A 17492-nucleotide genomic window follows, 5' to 3' on the forward strand; every position below is an offset into this window, starting at 1 on the left:
TTTTTCCTGGGGCTTCTCCCCCTGAGATGCCAAGGTATAAATGTTTTAATATGCAGAGCGGGGTTCTTAGCCAGCAATTCAACAATTTTCTAAGGGATTGTCCTGCAAGTAAGCGATGCCTGTAGTTGTTGAGAGTGCTGATAGCTAACAGGCTGTCTTCCATGAACATTGAACGGATAAATTAATTAGGGCTGGAGGTGTAGTTTGATAGCAGAGTCCTTGGTTATTATATGCATGGTCCTGGATTCCGTCCCCAGCACTCAAAAAAAAAAAAAATGATGTTGTATAAGCAAGGAATTTCTAAAATCATGATTTGGCATTAAAAATCAGCAAAACAATATGCTTTTAAAAAGCAGGACAAACATAGGTGACAAAGAGTGAACAAAGAAGACAAGCCTTAGGTCTGTGCCAGAGGAGAATGTTCCAGTGTATGGTGAGGCCCTTAGTGGACACTCCACAGGGGTCTTCTGTAAGAACTTTGCTCGTCTCTGTAGGTGACTCAGTGCCTCTTTGGTATCTTCAGAGGTTCAGCACTTTCCAGTTAGCCAACAATACACTGAGAGGTGTCCTGCCCCAGCCCACAGAGTGGCCCCACAAGCTCCCGGTCACAGTGGAGCTGGAGTCAGGCGATGGAGCCACCCAGACCTTGCCTTGGGCCTCTGCACCCTCAAAGCTCTTCATGCAGATCAGGTGATGGGTTTCTGCTAGTTCTGCTTTGAAGCCAACAACTTAAAGGGGCAATGTTTGAAATTTGGTCCGTCTCCATGCACAGCCTCTTAGTGGCTATTATATAAGATGATGGAATTTCTGAGCTGGATGGGCCCTGGGGAGCTGTTTGTTCCCTTTTCAGTCTGGGCCTCAAATTCCTAGTGTGGAGGAGGTCAGTGGCACCAAGCACCCTCTCCCCAGCCTTCTCATTCCTGAAATGAACATGAAAGTCACTATGATGTTTCCTTTTTATTGCCAAATTTATTAGGTCTGGAGTTCTTAAATCCGGTTCCCCTGACTCTTTCTTCTTTCTTCTTTCTGTCCAGTTCCCCATCTGCTGGAGAATCCCTGGGCTGCATGTCCTTGCCTGTCCTCCATATTGTTGTATTATTAATCTGGGGACACCACCTAAGATCCATCTGTGCACATTAAGAATGAGGGAAGAATGTTGTCTTGTCATCTGTTGCCTTCATAGCTTTTTGACTTGGATGCCTGCCCCCATCCCCTACCCCCTACCCCCGAGTTTGACAGTGCCCTGGGAGCCTGGGGACACTGCTCAAGGCTGGGCTGGGAAGGGAAGGGATGAAGTGGGGCCATGTCCGTCCTGTGGGTTACTGTAAGAAGAGTGGGTAGGAGGCTTCTCCTTATGGAAGACCCCATGTGACCTGGTGTGGTTTGCAAGATGTCCTGATCTCCATGTCAAGCTCCCTCCAGAGAAATAAAACCAGTGGGCATTACATGTTAGAGATTTTCTGCAAGGAGTTGGATTCCTTGTTTGTGGAGCTAGTTGGAAAAATCCCAAATCCTGCCCTTTTTACTGGCCACCTTACCCAGGTGGAATTTTTTCCCTCTTTCTCAAAGAAGCCTCAGTTCTGTTTTTATAGTCTCTCAACAGATCAGGTCACCCCTCTTGCCCAGATCACCTAGGACCGTCTCTCTTACTTAAAGTCAGCTGATTATGGACATGGTCACATCTTCATAGCAACACTCAAGTTATTGCTTTTTGTTTGTTGGTTTTGGTTTTGTTGTTTTGGTTGTTTGTTGTTGGGTTTAGATTTTGTTTTTTCAATGCTGGGATGGAATCCAGGACCCCCAGCATGCTAGGCAAGTGCCCTTCCCTTGGCACTAAGCCACAACCCCAGCCCCTTAGTTTAGTGTTTGATTGAATACGTGGGACAGTATCCTGGCCATGTTGACATATCAAACTGATCTGTGTCCCATCCTTCAGGGAAGGACTGTGGAGCCAGCTGATGGCAGCCAGGCCTGGGTGCCTACCTTGCTTGGGCCTTCCTCCTGTCACCTGCCGTGACTGCTCTGAGAAGAACAACTTTCTTTTCTTCCAGGAAATTTATTAGAATCTGCAAACTCTGAAAAGCAGATCTTCTTCCTGGAGTTGCAGCTGCTAACAAGGCCACCTATTCCGTGAGCCTCGGGCTGCTCCCGCACCCTGGACTGACCATCATGGTCACGGTCCCCATTACTTACTGACCAGATGCCTTAGTTCCATCTTAATTATGGGTTGTTTACTTCTGGGAGTCATCAGCAATTTCTCTGCTTGTCAGCCAAGCTTGCCTAGCTTCTGAGAGTTGCCATGAGCCTTCTCCTTTGAGGAACTCAGGGAAGAGCAGTTTTAACACTGGAGACTCTTTTGTAGTTTTCTTGGATTCTGTTTTGTTGTTGATGTTGTTTTTTTTTTGGGGGGGTGAGTTTGTCCATAATAACAGAAATCAAACCAGGGTCTTGTATTTTCTTTTGCATGTGCTTTACCACTGAGTCACACCTCCAGCCAGACCCTCAATTCTATTTTTTGATGGATTACTTCCAGGTCTGAGAGAATCTCCATGAAATAAAATGGATGAAGGAGGATTGTGATGGCATGGGCTGTCATTGTAGATGATTTCTCTTCTCCTGTCTTTTAGAATAGCCCTCAGGCCAACTCTGAAAAGTCACTAAATAAAGCAGACAATAAATGAAACCAAATGAGAGTCATTGGGTCAAATGTGACTAATGAGTGGTAACTGTCGTGTTAAGACATGGTGATAATGTACAGTATTATCACTCACAGCTACTGGCACAAAGTGCTTGCTGTGTTCAGCACTGTGTACTGTTTAACACTCACAATGCCCCATTTTGCACAAAACTCAGGCACAGATGACCACTTAGATGACCACACTGAGGTCACCAGCAGCAGGAACAGGGTTTGAACCCAAGCACTCTGCCTCCACAGTCCAGGCTCTTCACCACAGCAGTGTTGATCCTGCATGCTGGACATCTGGGATAGTTTATGTTTAATGCTTTCATGAATCATTTAAGATGCTGGCTTGTTGTGACCATTACCATTTTACATAATCAGGGGAGTTTTGCTGCCTGTTAAGCGACACTCTAAGACAAGCTTGGCTTCATTGGCAAAGAAGTTGGGTGTAAGACATACCAGGACACAGCTTAGAAACAGGGTCTTCCTTGGGTGCTGTGGGTGCCTGCCTGCGGGAGACCTACTCTCCAAAATAGCCAGGCTTTCCAGGGACACTTGGATTGGGAACACCATTCCCCGCCTTGCATGGTCAAAGTCAGTGGTCCCAGCCAGGTGATAGGAACCATCTTCAAGGTGTGAGAGCCATTACACCAACTGCTCCTGCTTATAGAGGTGGAGCAGGCCATGGGTGGCCACAGATACCTCCTTGCAATCCTTAACCTCTTCTGACAGATGCTGTAACTTAAGGCTTTAATATTCTGGTGGATTCTCTCTCTCCTATTTCAGGAAAAAAAAAAAAAAAAAAAAAAAAAAAAAACACCAACAACAGATTTCTCACCTTCCAAAAGGAACATGTGATTAATGGCAAGCCTAAAGTGCCTGCGGTTCCTTGATAATTGCTGCTGCTTTTTTTTTTTTTAATTTTTATAGCCAACCTTCAGAACATGGTTGAATTCAGGCAATTTAGAAAGAATTTCTGGTGAGTCAAGGCAAAAAAAGGCCGTTGTCTGCAAATGTCCACACCCGTGTCCCTACTTCAAGTCACTGTGCTTTTCCATTACCACAGCAGGAATTGCCAAAAGAACAAATAGCTGCCTTGTGTACCTGGGGTTGCTCTACCTGGTGAGATAAAGTCAAATCTCTGCCAGGATTCCTAGCAAAAGCAGGAGTGGAGAGATCAAAAGGTGCCTCTGCTTCTTCAGCTCTATATCTGGGAGGCAAACGTGCTTACAGTGCTTGGGAAGTACAGGGAGCCAGTCCTCAAGAGGGGTCCAGGGTTCTCATTAGAATATGGGTGCTGATTCCATAGGTCTGAGTGGGCCTGGGCTGAAGCATTTCTAACAAGCTCCCCTGTGAGGCTGACATCTCAGGTCCACAGACCCCACAGGTGGAGAGAAGTTAAGGGACAACTCAGACCACTTAGGAGAGAGGACCTCAAAGAGAAAAACTAAGACAATTTAATAGTTTTTCACATCAGTGGTCACACTAATTGATGTCGTAGCCACTGCAATCCTTAGGGCCCAGGAGAGACTGTGATGTCAAACTATACCATTACTTGCCCATTAAGGAACCATTTTCTTCCATCATCTGCAAACCTAGACCATGGTCTCAGAAGTCATTTTGTGATCTTTTGAATGATATCACACAAGTGTAGATTACTATGTAGGATTAGGGATCCCAAAGAGGGCATGTAGTAAAAGAATTGTATAGTAGTCCCCCCTTATTCTTGGGTGATATATTTGAAGACCCCCAGTGCAGTGCATGCCTGAACCTCAGCAGTTTTAGTATATAAACAAACCCTTTACATACTATGCTTTTTTCTTACCATAGACTTTAGCCACCTTAAGTATATGATTTTTTTTCTTTCTTTAGGAAGTTGAGAATTTTCACCTTTTCATTTAAAATAAGCGTTCTGTGGCTTTTCTTTGTCGCTTCTGAATTATCAATATCACTACTTTTTGTTTTGTTAAGTAAAATAAGAATTACCTGAACACAAGCACTGTGATTTATCATGACAGTCAATTTAATAATTGGGATGTTACTAAGTGCTACAGGGTGGGTAACATATACAGCATGGATACATGGGACAAGGGATTATTCACTCCCCACAGAGTGGAATGGCACAAACTTTCATCATGCTGCTCAGAATGACATGTAATTTAAAACTTACAGGTTGTGAATTTCTGGAATTCTCCATTTTATATTTTCAAATTGGGGTTGACTACAGGTAACTGAAAATGTGGAAAATAGAACCACAGATAAGAGGGGACTGCCAAAGTCGCCGATGTTTTCATATATATTGTGTCACTAAATTAAAGAGGCAGTAAAGAGAAAAAGTACAAGGAGCACACAGGTCTGTCATATGACCAAACTCACTGACATGAAGCCATTATTACTACTTTGACATTCTCTCTCTGACTTTGTTTCAAGGTTATGGGGTGACCAAGTGCTAAATTTTCTTATCTGATGCTTCCCGAGGCTGAGCCTCCCAACACTGCATGCACTGTTACTAATGCAGATTTCTGGTTTCCATAGCAGCAAATCTGCTTGTGCTTAATAAGTGAAAACTAGAACCTACCACTCTTAGCCTTTTCTGAAGAGACTCTTTTCTTTATTATTTCAGAGGGCAGAAATGCCATCTCTGGGCCCTGTGAGGCAATAATCTTTTTACTGAGTTTGGCCTGTGGTATTGAAGGAATAGCATCACAGCAAATGGCCCAGAGTGGGCTATTTAATGCTGTTTTCCTAATTAAATGCTAATTAAATGGTAAAAGGCTCTTTATTAGCTATCGTCAGTGAGACCAGGTTTCTCTACCACTCATCAATGTAGCTATGATGATGACCATTTGTGGCCAAGCAGAAATAGAAATTCCAATGACATTTTTTTTTTCTAAAGATGAGCTGGCTATAGGTTTGGCTGACACAATGCCCTGTTTTTGTTAGGACTGATAATATCCTTGTAGCCAAGTATAGTTTTTTCATTCTCCCTCTCATCTTCCCCCTCCTCAGTGCCTTTTTACCTCCTACCTCTACCCCAGCCTGGAGAACCAGCCCATGCACTATTGTAACAATCTACAAAGTCCACCCTTTGAACAGTCTCCAGACTCAAAGACATGAAAGTATTTTCTGCTGAGGGGCTTTCTTCTCTTGCTTTTTCTTCTCAAATCCTTTTAACTCTACTTAAAACAATAAAAAAAAAAAGCAAGAAAAAAAATATAGGGAATACTGTACATTGTAGTAGGAGAGTAACGAACAAATTTGCATGCTGTGTAAGTAGAAAGTCTAGATAAAAACTATGCCTCTAGTTTTAAGGGCCATTATTATAGGATTCATGAAGTGGGCCTGCATGGGGTTGACACTTGGTTAAAGTTATGTAAGCATAATTTTTACTCAAGGTAAAATTGTGAGACAGGAGGAACCATGATCTGCCTCCATCAGGGGGCATTTGTTGAAAACAGACACTCTTTTTTCACTTGAATTAGACGTGATTCATCTGCAGCCTGGGAAAAGATGCCCAACCTACCCACATTAGATTGGGGTACCAGGATTCCAATATGAAAAGGAGTTTTCCAGCCACATCATTACTCTATGATTTTTTTATTTGTTCTTGTCTTGTTTACATAGATAGGTGGCAATTCAGCTCTATCTTGATCTCCCAGGGACAGCAGGTCGCCTGGAACTCAGAGTTCTCAAGGAGCACTGAGGTCAGGACCAGGAAAAGAGATGGACAGGTGGGGAGTGAATAGATGGATGTTCCTGGTGTCCCACCTACAGGTTGAAAGGGTGTCCAGCAGCATCCTAGACAGGAAGGAATGGCAACAGCTCAGTAACCTCAGAGGAAGGGGACAGTGGGCAATGCAGAAAGTCCATCCCCACAGGCAGCAGCATTTCCTAGTTTCTGAGCTAAGCACCTCTGAATTACAGTGCCCTTGCTCTGTGACCTTGAGCCACATCTTGCTCCCTTTCCTGTCAGGCCTCAGTTCACCCATGTATGAGATGTTGGCATATCACATAGGGCTCCCCAGGCCTCTGGCACGTCACTCACGTCTCTCTCGTTGTTCTGTGTCCTAGGAATAGAGCTGTGTCCGCCTGGAAAACGGTTCATGATCACGATGGTGGCGAGCTTTGTGGCCATGGCTGGCCAGTTCCTCATGCCCGGGCTGGCCGCCCTGTGCCGGGACTGGCAGGTGCTGCAGGCCCTCATCATCTGCCCCTTCCTGCTCATGCTGCTCTACTGGTCGTGAGTATCTTCCGCGCGTGTCCCTGTCATTCACAACCCTGCACACTCAGGGCACAGGCCCTGGGATCCCCAGACTTCCCACAAGTCCAAGCCCGTCACCTAGCTCCAGTCTGGCTTCACAGCTCCTTGCTGTAGCCCCCCACCCCCCAGGGTTATTTTGACATGAGTTTTTATGAAAGGATTTGCAAGCCAGGGTCGGGGGGAGCTCATGTTGGAAGGAAGACATGGAGATGTCAAAGAAGTGATGTCGAAGCTTCCTATCTCCTGGGTAAGGAGTGGGCAGACTTCAGCCTGTGGGCCAAGTCCAGCCCACCATCTGTGTAAAGTGTTACTGGAGCACAGTCCTGCTCAGGTGTTGACACCTGCATTGCCCAGGGACACTTTCCTGCTGAGACCAGGCAATAGAGACTGGGAAGCCCACAGAGCTGAAAGTGCTTCCTATCTGGTCCTTCAGAGTAACTTTCAAGTTTTTGACTTGCTGACTTTAGAGGGAGAAAAAAAAAAAATACAACAATTGAACGCACTGCTCTAGGGGGTAGGACCTCTGGACAACTGAATTTTTAAAAGATTCAAGAGGATTCCTGTTCAGCCAATGTTGAAAAACCACTGCTCTATGGATAGAGATTGAAGGAAAAAAAATAATTCTCTGACCCTTTTTATAGATGCTTGCTTCCTTCCCTCCTTCCCTCCTTCTCTTTCCCTTCCTTCCCACCTGTCCATGCCTGCGCTTCACCCAGACATTCAATACGCCCTAGTGCACAGGACACCCATGGCACTGCGTGGTGACGTGGTGGCCCGTGCAGCCCATGTGTCCTTGCTCTAAGTGTTCACTGGAGCCAAGAGGCTTGGCTGTTCATCAGGCTTGCTTTTGAGATGGGGGTGGGGGGAGTTAAAGCAGAAGCACCTGCCTTAACAACTTCACAGTCCTGCCACCTCCCACTCTGGTAGCAAAGCCACCCTCCCAGAAATGAGGGTGAGCCAGTGAACAGGCGCATTTTCCTCAAGAGCCTGGCCCTGCTCGCTGTGAGTGACAGGAGAACCTCAGGGGCAGCAGGGAGCCAGCAATAACTTGAACAAAAGTGTGGGAGGTGCTCACCAGCTACAGCTGCCCAAACCAGGCTCCTCCCCAGCCCCAGAGCCAGGTGGGTGTAGCCCAGGACACTCTTATACCTCTAGCAGGGTCTCTAGAAGCCAAGAATGAGGTCATTTCCTGGGAGCAGAAGGGGATCATCCACTGTCTTCCTTTTATCTTATAAGGAAGGCCTTCCTGTCCCCTGCCCTGGGGCATCTGCCACTAGGCTTTGCCTGTTGAAGAATTCGAGGGCATTGATTTATCCAACAAACACTTGCTCTGTGCTTAACCCTGTGCCAGGTACAGACTGCAAGCATTCTATAAACAGCAAGTGGCTCACTCCTGGTATCTTGTGGTCCCCTAACTGGCTCCTGTCAGAGCCTGGACCTGGAGACAGCCACTCCAGCCATGCACTGTGCCCTGCCTTCCCTCGGCCTTCGTCCCTTATGTCTGCCCTGCAGATCCTCTACTCAGCTCTGCTGCTTCCTGAGGGCTCTGGATACTGTCCACCCACCCAGGGCTGGAGGCCTGGGATGGGAGAAAACAACTTCTCAGAGCCTCACACCCCAGGAAGAACAGACAGGACTGTTTCCCTGCCCCCACCCCCTACACCTGTCCCAGGTGGGAAGAGGGCAGATGACAAAGAAGGGCCTGGAGACCAGTTCCAGGTCTGCAGGGCTGGCCTATACTGGGAATGGCTGGGGGTTTTGTTTATCTTTTTTTTTTTTAATTTAAATTTTAGAAATACATTGATGTTAACAACAATCAAGATAAAGCATGCATTTATTTAAATACATTACAAGTTACAATAAAATTTTTTGAAAATACACAAATTTAAAAATATAATTTTATCACTTTTGAAAAGGCCTGCAGGGGACTTTAACAAGTTAAAGTGTGCCCGCGGGAGTGGCTGGGCAGTGGTCCCAGGTGCCATGCCACGTGCTCACTATTCCTGCAGTCAGGCTGTTCTGTCTCTAGCAACCTGCTCCACACTTGAGTCCCTGCTTTCTCATCTCCATAAGAAGTAGGTCATAATAGTTTCTACTACACACAGTTGTTTGTAATAATGCACGCAGGGGGGATGCACAGAAGAAGTCTGGAAGGGAGACTCGGGTACAGAGCCTCTTTGACAAGTTGCTTAACCTCTCTGGGCTTCAGATTCATCAACACTCAGGTTTGAAAGAGTCAATTTGAGAAACACTTAGAGTGATGCCTGTCACTTAGTGCCCTTTGTGTTGATGAATATGTTTAATATTATTATATTTTACTTATATTATTATTATTGAAGGTACTTAGTGCATCAGGCCTGTAAGTTTCTATAAATACTAAATATTAACTAATATGGTTACTACTATTATTATATCACCTCTTAACATGTATAGGACTCCAGATATAAAAGGAAAGAATCGGTGATGAGGGCAGGGGGTGTAGCTTAGTGGCAGAGCACTACCTCAGCATGCATGAAGTCCTGGGTTTGATTCCCCAGCACAGTGGGGGAAAAAAACGAAACAAAACGTAGTGGTGAGAAATATATTCCACCTTTGCCTACCAGTCTTGAAAGGCTCCACAAGCATTATTGGCTTTGAAAGACTGTGGCGGTGCCTGCCCTTTTTCATCTCCCTAATTACAGCCTCTTCCCTTCTGCCGCAGTCGGCTCGGCATTCCACAGGATGCAGTGGCCTGCTGGGGAGAGGGGCTGAGTGGCAGCACCAGCCTGCACAACCAGCTGTTGGTGGCAAAATATTGAAAGTCGCTCACTTTGCTTTAACAAGCAAGTATTTATTGCAAGCACCCAGGGTGCCTAGCTGCATGCATGGTGCTTTGGAGTAACTCTAAGGAGCAGGCATGGAAGCGCATGTGTTAATGAGAACTATAAACCCGTCAGTGCGAGGCGGAACCCCCAGGGTGTGGGTTATTAGGTTGGGGGGAGGGCAGTGAAGACAAAGGTGTGTAGAGATGGGCCAGAAGGGATCTCCTAGTCAAGAGAGAGGACCGAACAGGCAGAGGCCCCTCTAAACACACACACAAATGCTGGATAAAGTATAACGTTAAAAAAACACAATGCTGAGCTTCAATGTGACAAGGAGAAGTTACCAGGAGCCAGGGCAGGAGAGGATTCCAACAGAAATAGCTCAGTGTCTGAACCGGAAAGAAGCCTAAGGAGCTTGGGTTTGAAGACCTGTATGTACAGTGTCTAGAACTCTCAGGCCTTGCCATGGTTTGGATGTGATTTGTCCCCCAAGGGTTCCTGTGCTGGATGCTTGGTCCTCAATATAGTGGTGTTGGGAGGTGGTGGAACCTTTAAGAGGTGGGACCTAATGGGAAGTAGTTAGGTCATTGGGGGCGTGCCCTTGGAGAGGGCTGAAGCTCTTCTCATGGAGCCCTTAGATCTCATGAAGATGGGTTGTTATAAAAGACTGAGCTGCCGCTAACTGAGCAGCTTTCCTCCACCACACCCTTCCACTATGATATTCTGCCTCACCTCAGGCTCACAGCAATGGAGTTGGCTGACCATGGACTGAAACCTCTGAAACCCTGAGTCCCAGATAAACTTTTCCTCTCTAAATTGTTCTCATCGAGTGTTTTGGTCATAATATTGAAAACTTGACTAACACAGATGCCATCTGCCATAAAGCACTCACCAGAGGTTGAAATGATGGGGCCCACTCATCTTGGGCTTTCTGCCTCCAGTACTCTCTGCTAAATAAATCTCTTTTCTTTATATACTATCCAGTTGCAGGCATTTTGTTATGGAAACAGAAAAAGAATACAGGCTTTTCATGCAATTAGAACTGAGCTTCTTAAATAAACACAGGAGTCAAAACCATCAGTGACAACAGAACTCGAAAGTCTTTGCCCACCACAGGAACTCAGCCCCAAACTGGCTGGTTCCCTGGACTGTGGGCAGAAAGACTCGCCCTAAAAAAATAGGAGTTTTAAAGTCTGCATCATGCATGGCTGTGGGTTCCAAATTCCAGCCACCTACTAAGGCTGAGAAATAGACTTTCCAGGGTAAACAATAGAACCTCCCATGAGCTAACTGAAGACTCTCATGAAAGAAAATTCTTGCAAAAGATGAAATCACAGACGAAATTCACAGATCTCTGAGAAAACCATTAGGAAGACCAAAAATTATAGACTGGGGAATTTGCATTTCAGGAACTATAGAAATTAGAACAATCTGAGAGAGAAGTTAATTTGGCTATTATTTATTGAGTAATTACCAGTTCCCCATGCCAATGCTATTCTAGATGCCAAATATACTACACATGATTAAGTCACCACTCCCTTGAGAATACAATACAGGGGTGGGAGGGATCCCACAGACCACAAATCCATAAATAAGTAAATACTGTGCTTCTAGATAATCAGCACTGAGATGAAAATCCAACGGCCCAGTGGGATGGAGGGTGCGAGAGCCTGGGCAGCTCAGAGCTCCTCTCTGAGGAGCTGAGCCTTGTGCTGACACCTAAAGAACCAGAGAGAAGTCATGCAGAGTTCTAGGTAGAAAAGTGTCCCAAGCCAAAGGGAACAGCCAGGACAGAAGCTTCCATTGGCTCATTCTGGAAGGGGCAGAGGAAGGTCGGTAGCCACTGGAACCTGGTAGACAAGAGGGACCCATAGAAGGAGACTCGGAAACATAGGTGGGGCTCTTTCAGCACCATGTGCCTGTTCCAGAAAGCTACAGAAATGTGTAGGGTTGTAAGCAGGGGACTAGCAGGCTCTGGTGTGTGCTCAGAGAGGATCTGTCTGATGTGCGGAGAATAGACCTAGCACAAGTGAGGGTTAATGTAGGGATAGACAACTGTAAAGACCACTGGTGTGAGATGCCACAGTGCCTACACTAGGAGATGGACAGGGTCACCTGCTGAGCTCTGATGGGAGAAATGCTTTAGCAGTGAACCCAGGGAAACTTGCCAATGGACAAGAGGGTAAGAGGAGAAGCAGTGACCAGGGCTGGTCCATCCCGTGAACCATGGAGCTTTACTATTATCTAGGTGCAGTGAGGTCAACAGGTCAAGAGATGATTGCCATTGAAAAGATAGTTCATTGCTCACAGTTTCCAGGAGGAGGGGGCACACCATGCCACACAGGGCCACACAGGAAATCACCAACATCTGTCAGGCAGCAGAGGAAAGGAGAAAATGTGGGCAGGAGCCTTTATTGTGGGTTGCTCTCCCAACCCCGCCCCAGGAAAGAACAGATGAGACAGGGTAAGAAGGCTTAGGACTATCTAGACTGACTACTTCAGCAGGCTCTGGGACATAAGGTTGTCCCCAGTTGTCTGATACCTGGTCCTGCAGTGATTAGGGCGGAGAGCAGCTCAACATGTGAGTCTAGGTAGGAAGTGATTTTGGGGGGATGTGGGCCGTGGATTGTGGGTATGCATGTGACACATGCATTTGAAGGTGAATCTTGTACTATCTCCAGGAATTCATTAACCCTGGGAGTGGCAGTCTCCTGAGGATCAGTAAAGTCCCAGAATGTCAAAAACATCAGAAAATAAAAAGGTCTGATCAATAGGCAGCCCTTCAGCAGCTACAAGGTTACAGAATGTTCTGGAATGAAGTGACCACAAAGGTGGAGAAGCCAGCCAGCCCAAGGAGGCAGCAGTGTGATGTACCCAGAGATTAGACAGGAATTTGTAAGGGGGTGTGGAGAGTGCAGGTGCTCTTGGTGACAGGGAAGATGTGACCCATGAATGAATGGTCTGTGCCCTGGTGAGTAGAGCCAAGGCAGGAGAACCATGTCATCCCAGAGGTGCCTGGGGATGCTCATAACACATTTACGTGCCTGGGCCAGGCAGGACCCACTGTGGGTTTCCCTGTGGGCTTAGGTAGAAGAAGAGCTGCCAAAGCCAAGGGCCAGGGAGAATGAAATGATGCGCCCCCTGGAGCTGAGCTGTGTGTAAATGCGCTTCACAGGATCAGATTTAAGCTCTTTGTCCTGAAGCAAGGAAAAAAGAGAGATTGCATGTGATATAATCCCTGCCACAGGTAGTAGGTAATTCCTCTAATAGACTCAGAGGCCTGAAGCTAAGATCCACCCTGCCTTTGTCCCAAATAGAAATACTTGTTTAGTCACTTTGTGAGAGCATTTGTCATCCCTTAAGACAGGGCAACAGGAGCTTCAGTGCTAATCTAGAAGGAAGTCATACTGACTGGTCCTTTCTCTAGAATAAATGAAGACTTCTTCCAAGCTCGTGGCAAAAAAAAAAAAAAAAAAAAATGAATGAATGGGAAGAAACAGTTAAGATCTAAAATACAAAAGAGAGGGAAAGCCTAAGAGGAGTTCTGTTTAGATATGCCAGGAAGATAAGCAGCACATGACTCAAGAATGAAAGAGGATGCTGGCTGGAAGAGCCACTACATTCAAATTGTATAAACTGGGAAAAGGTGCCCCTTCTAGGACTGCAGCCTGAACCGGGGTGCAGGGCTGGGTGCCAGCTCCTCCCCTGGCCAGAAGCCCTGTGCACAGCACCATCTGCTGCTGTATTTAGAGGTCTAGGTCTGAGTTGCATTAGGACATCTCTGGAGATGGCAGGGTGGAAGTTAGGGAAGGTAAGACGTGGGACAGGGTGACAACTGTTTTTCTGGGTGGAATTCCCTACCGAGGAATGACAGGAGGGAGCAGGCTATCCATGTGGTGTCTGTCTGAAGTGTTCTGGAGGGACCCACAGGCAGTAGGTACTCCACAAGGCTCTTTCCCAAAATGCTGGTGTGTGCCATCACCTTACCTCTGGGTGCATTTTTTCTAGTGCACAGTTGGGATCTGGATTCAGTGAGCAGTCCAGGGCGGCTTACTGGACACGTGCCTGCCCACTGTTTCTCTAGGAGTCCGGACTGTCATCATAGTCCTGCCTCAGGGAACATCTTGACACAGAAGGGAAACTACACTGTAATTTATATCTCATGTCTCCTCTGAGGCAGAGGCATGCATTGTGATGTTCATTAACTTGAGCAGGTCTTAAAATGTTTAGGACCCACTTTCCCCAAGATCAGCTGCAGCCTTTGTGTGTGTGAAGATTGTCTTAACCATCCTGCTTTTGAATGAGGTCACAGTTGTGGTCAGTGGGATTACTCCTGTTTTCAAATGGGGAAACTGAGGAATCAAGAAGCTTTGGCAAAACACTCATATGTAGGGAAAGTCATTAAAGACTGTTTTTCAAAGGCCAGTGGTTCCCAAAGTGCAACCCCAGGACTGAATCTAAGAATCAGTGTTTCCAACAAGTTCCCAAGGGAAGGCTGATGCTGCTGAATTTGGTGTCCGAGGGTCGGGTCCCCTTATGAAGAGCTCCTGGAGTGCCGCTGGACCCTGAAGTTTGAGAAGCAGTCACGTGTCAGCAGCAGAAATGGCATGACCTCCTGCATGGGAGGGTAGGACCTGGTACACTTTGGATGGAGATGTCAAGAAGACACAAAAGGACATCCTCTGAGTCATCCATGTAGAAATTCATAACTTTGTAAATGAAAGAGGCTTCCAGGGTCTATAGTGAAAGGAAACAGATGTCACCCTGTGAGAGAGAGCTGATTCCCTGTTCCAGTTTCACTGCCAGGACAGATGCCATCTTGACCATCTCAGACAGCAGACAACGCCAGTATTCCCGGGAGTGATGAGGTGACAAAAGCTTGGTCCTAGATGGAACCACTTGGGGCACCATGGGGACAGACACATGTTGGAGGCTTCCATCCTGGCTGGTTTCTGGGTAACGGGGGGGGGGGGGGTCCCCCTGCCTTGCTTACCTGATCGGCCACCAGCAGCCACGGGTGTCTTCTCTGAAAGTGGTTTCTGCTCGCAGCCGATCCCTCCACCTTGTACTGTCTTTCAGGACTTTTCAGCAAGTGGGGAAAGACCCTCATCTTGCATTTACCTAGCACGCATGCTTTGTGTGATGCGCTTAGAGGAAGCACAGCAGGCGTGCTCCAGATGCGCGAAGACAATCATGAACTGCACCCTGTTCGGTTGGAATTTCATTCTGATGAGAGAAAGAAGTGGTTGGCAATCAGCACGATCATCAGAAGCATTGGGGACAGCCATAAGAAGATAATCAGCCATATGGGAAATAATGAGGAAATGAGAGAAAGAGGAGGCGCGCTGCCTACCGTTGGAGCATAAGTGATAGTGTCAATTCCCCAAATGAAAGATAAAGGTTAATATGGAAGAAAAGCCCCGCTTGCTGTCATAAAGAAAGCACCAGGGCTGGGGATGTGGCTCAAGCGGTAGCGCGCTCGCCTGGCATGCGTGCGGCCCGGGTTCGATCCTCAGCACCACATACCAACAAAGATGTTGTGTCCGCCGAGAACTAAAAAATAAATATTAAAAAATTCTCTCTCTCTCCTCTCTCACTCTATCTTTAAAAAAAAGAAAGAAAGAAAGAAAGCACCAGCTGGAAAGGGCGACAGCTTTGAGGCTCCTGGGGGCAGAAACCCTTAGGAAACCATGTACATGCTGAAAGGGATTTTAATTATTAAAAGTTTCCAGAAAAACGCCACTGTGAAACACGCAGATGGCCTCAGGTTAAATAAATGTCCAGTTTGAAAAAATAGTAATAATTCCAGTATGATCCCAATTCTTTAAATATTAAAAACATTTTAGGCAGAATGATAATAATTTTTAACATTTCCTGAGGGTTTGTTTGGGAGAGTAATTTTTGTTTTATTTTTTATTTTTTTTGTCATGGGGTCTCTCTATGTTACTCAGGCTGACCTTGAACTCCTGAGTAGCTGGGACTATAGATATCCACCAGCCCTGGCCCAGGCCAGACTTTGTTTTTTTTTTTTTTTTTTTTTTTTTTTTTTTTTTTTATTGGTTGTTCACAACGTTACAAAGCTCTTGACATATCATACTTCATACATTAGACTGAAGTGGGTTATGAACTCCCAATTTTACCCCAAATGCAGATTGCAGAGTCACATCGGTTACACATCCACAATTTTACATAATGCCCTATTGGTAATTGTTGTACTCTGCTCCCTTTCCTATCCCCCACTATCCCCCCTCCCCTCCCCTCCCTTTTACTCTCTCTACCCCATCTACTGTAATCCATCTCCCTCCTTATTTATTTTCCCATTCCAGGCCAGACTTTGTTTCATAGTCAGACTATGCTTTCAAATTCCTTGCTCCTTTCATCCTCCCAAAGGCCCTCTGAAGTAGATGCTAGGACAACCTGGTACAGATAAAGAAACTGAGGGACCCAGAGATTTGATGGTTTGTTGAAAGGCCTGTAGCGCTAAGCAGGGCTGGGGTCTGAATCCCGCAGGTAGACGCTAAGGCTGACATAAAGGCTACCAGCTATTCAGCTCAGTCCTGCACTCCATGGAGCAGCTGAGCCCAGGAGGCCCCTGTGTTACCGAGCACAAGATGCACTTGGCACAGAGCAATGCTTCTCATTCAGGAAGGATTCCTCGTGTCCTCTTTTTTTTTTATCTACTACGTTGTTTAACAATTATAAAAACATTTCTTTAAACCATTAGAGTATCACTACCTACCTTATAGAGGCTTAATAAAAATTGAAATGGATGAATTAATTTTGCTGCTTATTGTTAGAACGATTAAAAGAGTCATTGAAAATTATGTGAATGTGTGAGTGTGTGCTTGTGTGGTGTGTGTGTGTGTGCACGCACACTTGTATGTGTGTGAAATCTAGCAGTGATCAGTGGTTCTTCTTGCCCAGATAAGAGACACAATACCTTCCTCCTTCAAAAAGTTTTATTTCAAAAGGGGGGTCAAAATACTACATTATACAAAGAGACTTTATTATCGATCAAATAAGGGCTGTGGAATTCCCTGCACACAAGGAGGGAGACTGATTTCAGTTATATTAACAATTAAGTCAGATAGGAAATTTTCTCCCTCAAAGGAAAAAGGAAGAAGTGAATCATAAAAAGCCGTAGATTCTAGGAGTTTGAATAAATGTGCAAAAATTATTTTTTAACAGATTATTAGTTAATTTAAGGAGACGTATTGGAAATAAAAAAAATCTTAGTCAAATCCTATTTTTGTCTACAAATTATCTAGATTGGAGAAAGATTGGATAATGCTAACAAAAGGCAAATGTAGAAATACAAATGTACTCCATATTCCAGTGGTGAAAATTGAATGAGCAATTAAAAGTGAGATCACAGTGTTCTCTAAATTGGTGTTTGGGGATTTGCTGATGGCATGGAATTTTAGGGAGCTCTCAGACAAGTGGCTGCCTCATTTTGCCTCATTTTAAAATTCTGAGTACGCAGAGATTATGTAAAATATTAGGAACCCCAGTGGTCAACACAACAGCTTCCAAGGAGAAGTGGAAAGAGGCCCGAGAAGGTGGGTTAAGTGTGGTCATCCAATACCATGCACTGCACCATGGCTTCAGGCTCTCTGCCCCGGGCCAGCCTTTGTCCCTACCAATCCATGCAGAGAATGTCTCCAAAAATTATCCCCCAAGGGTCACTCTACAACCTTCCCTGGCAGAGAGCCACCATGTGTGCCTGCTTTGGAGGGTTGATGGGGCTGAG

General features: G+C 45.8%; 2 protein-coding genes across 4 annotated transcripts in view; one reads left to right on the forward strand and one right to left on the reverse strand.

Annotated features, from left to right (window-relative positions):
* Positions 1–17492, forward strand: part of SLC22A23 (solute carrier family 22 member 23) — a 187925-nt gene that overhangs the window by 130097 nt on the left and 40336 nt on the right. For all 3 annotated transcript variants that reach the window (XR_014021915.1, XM_081293786.1, XM_081293787.1), the window contains exon 4: positions 6752–6920. Coding sequence is in view for 2 of the 3 variants with exons in the window: in XM_081293786.1 (XP_081149912.1) it covers positions 6752–6920 (169 nt within the window). In the remaining variant the exon portion in view is untranslated. The remainder of the gene's footprint in view (positions 1–6751; positions 6921–17492) is intronic.
* PSMG4 (proteasome assembly chaperone 4) overlaps positions 6283–17492 on the reverse strand; it is a 61918-nt gene continuing 50708 nt past the window's right edge. Inside the window, exon 3 of the mRNA XM_081293788.1 lies at positions 6283–6478. Within this exon, the coding sequence (XP_081149914.1) occupies positions 6297–6478 (182 nt within the window). The 3' untranslated portion in view covers positions 6283–6296. The remainder of the gene's footprint in view (positions 6479–17492) is intronic.

Source organism: Spermophilus citellus, assembly GCF_964194105.1.
Source record: "Spermophilus citellus genome assembly, chromosome: 5".
Classification (NCBI taxonomy): Eukaryota; Metazoa; Chordata; class Mammalia; order Rodentia; family Sciuridae; genus Spermophilus; species Spermophilus citellus.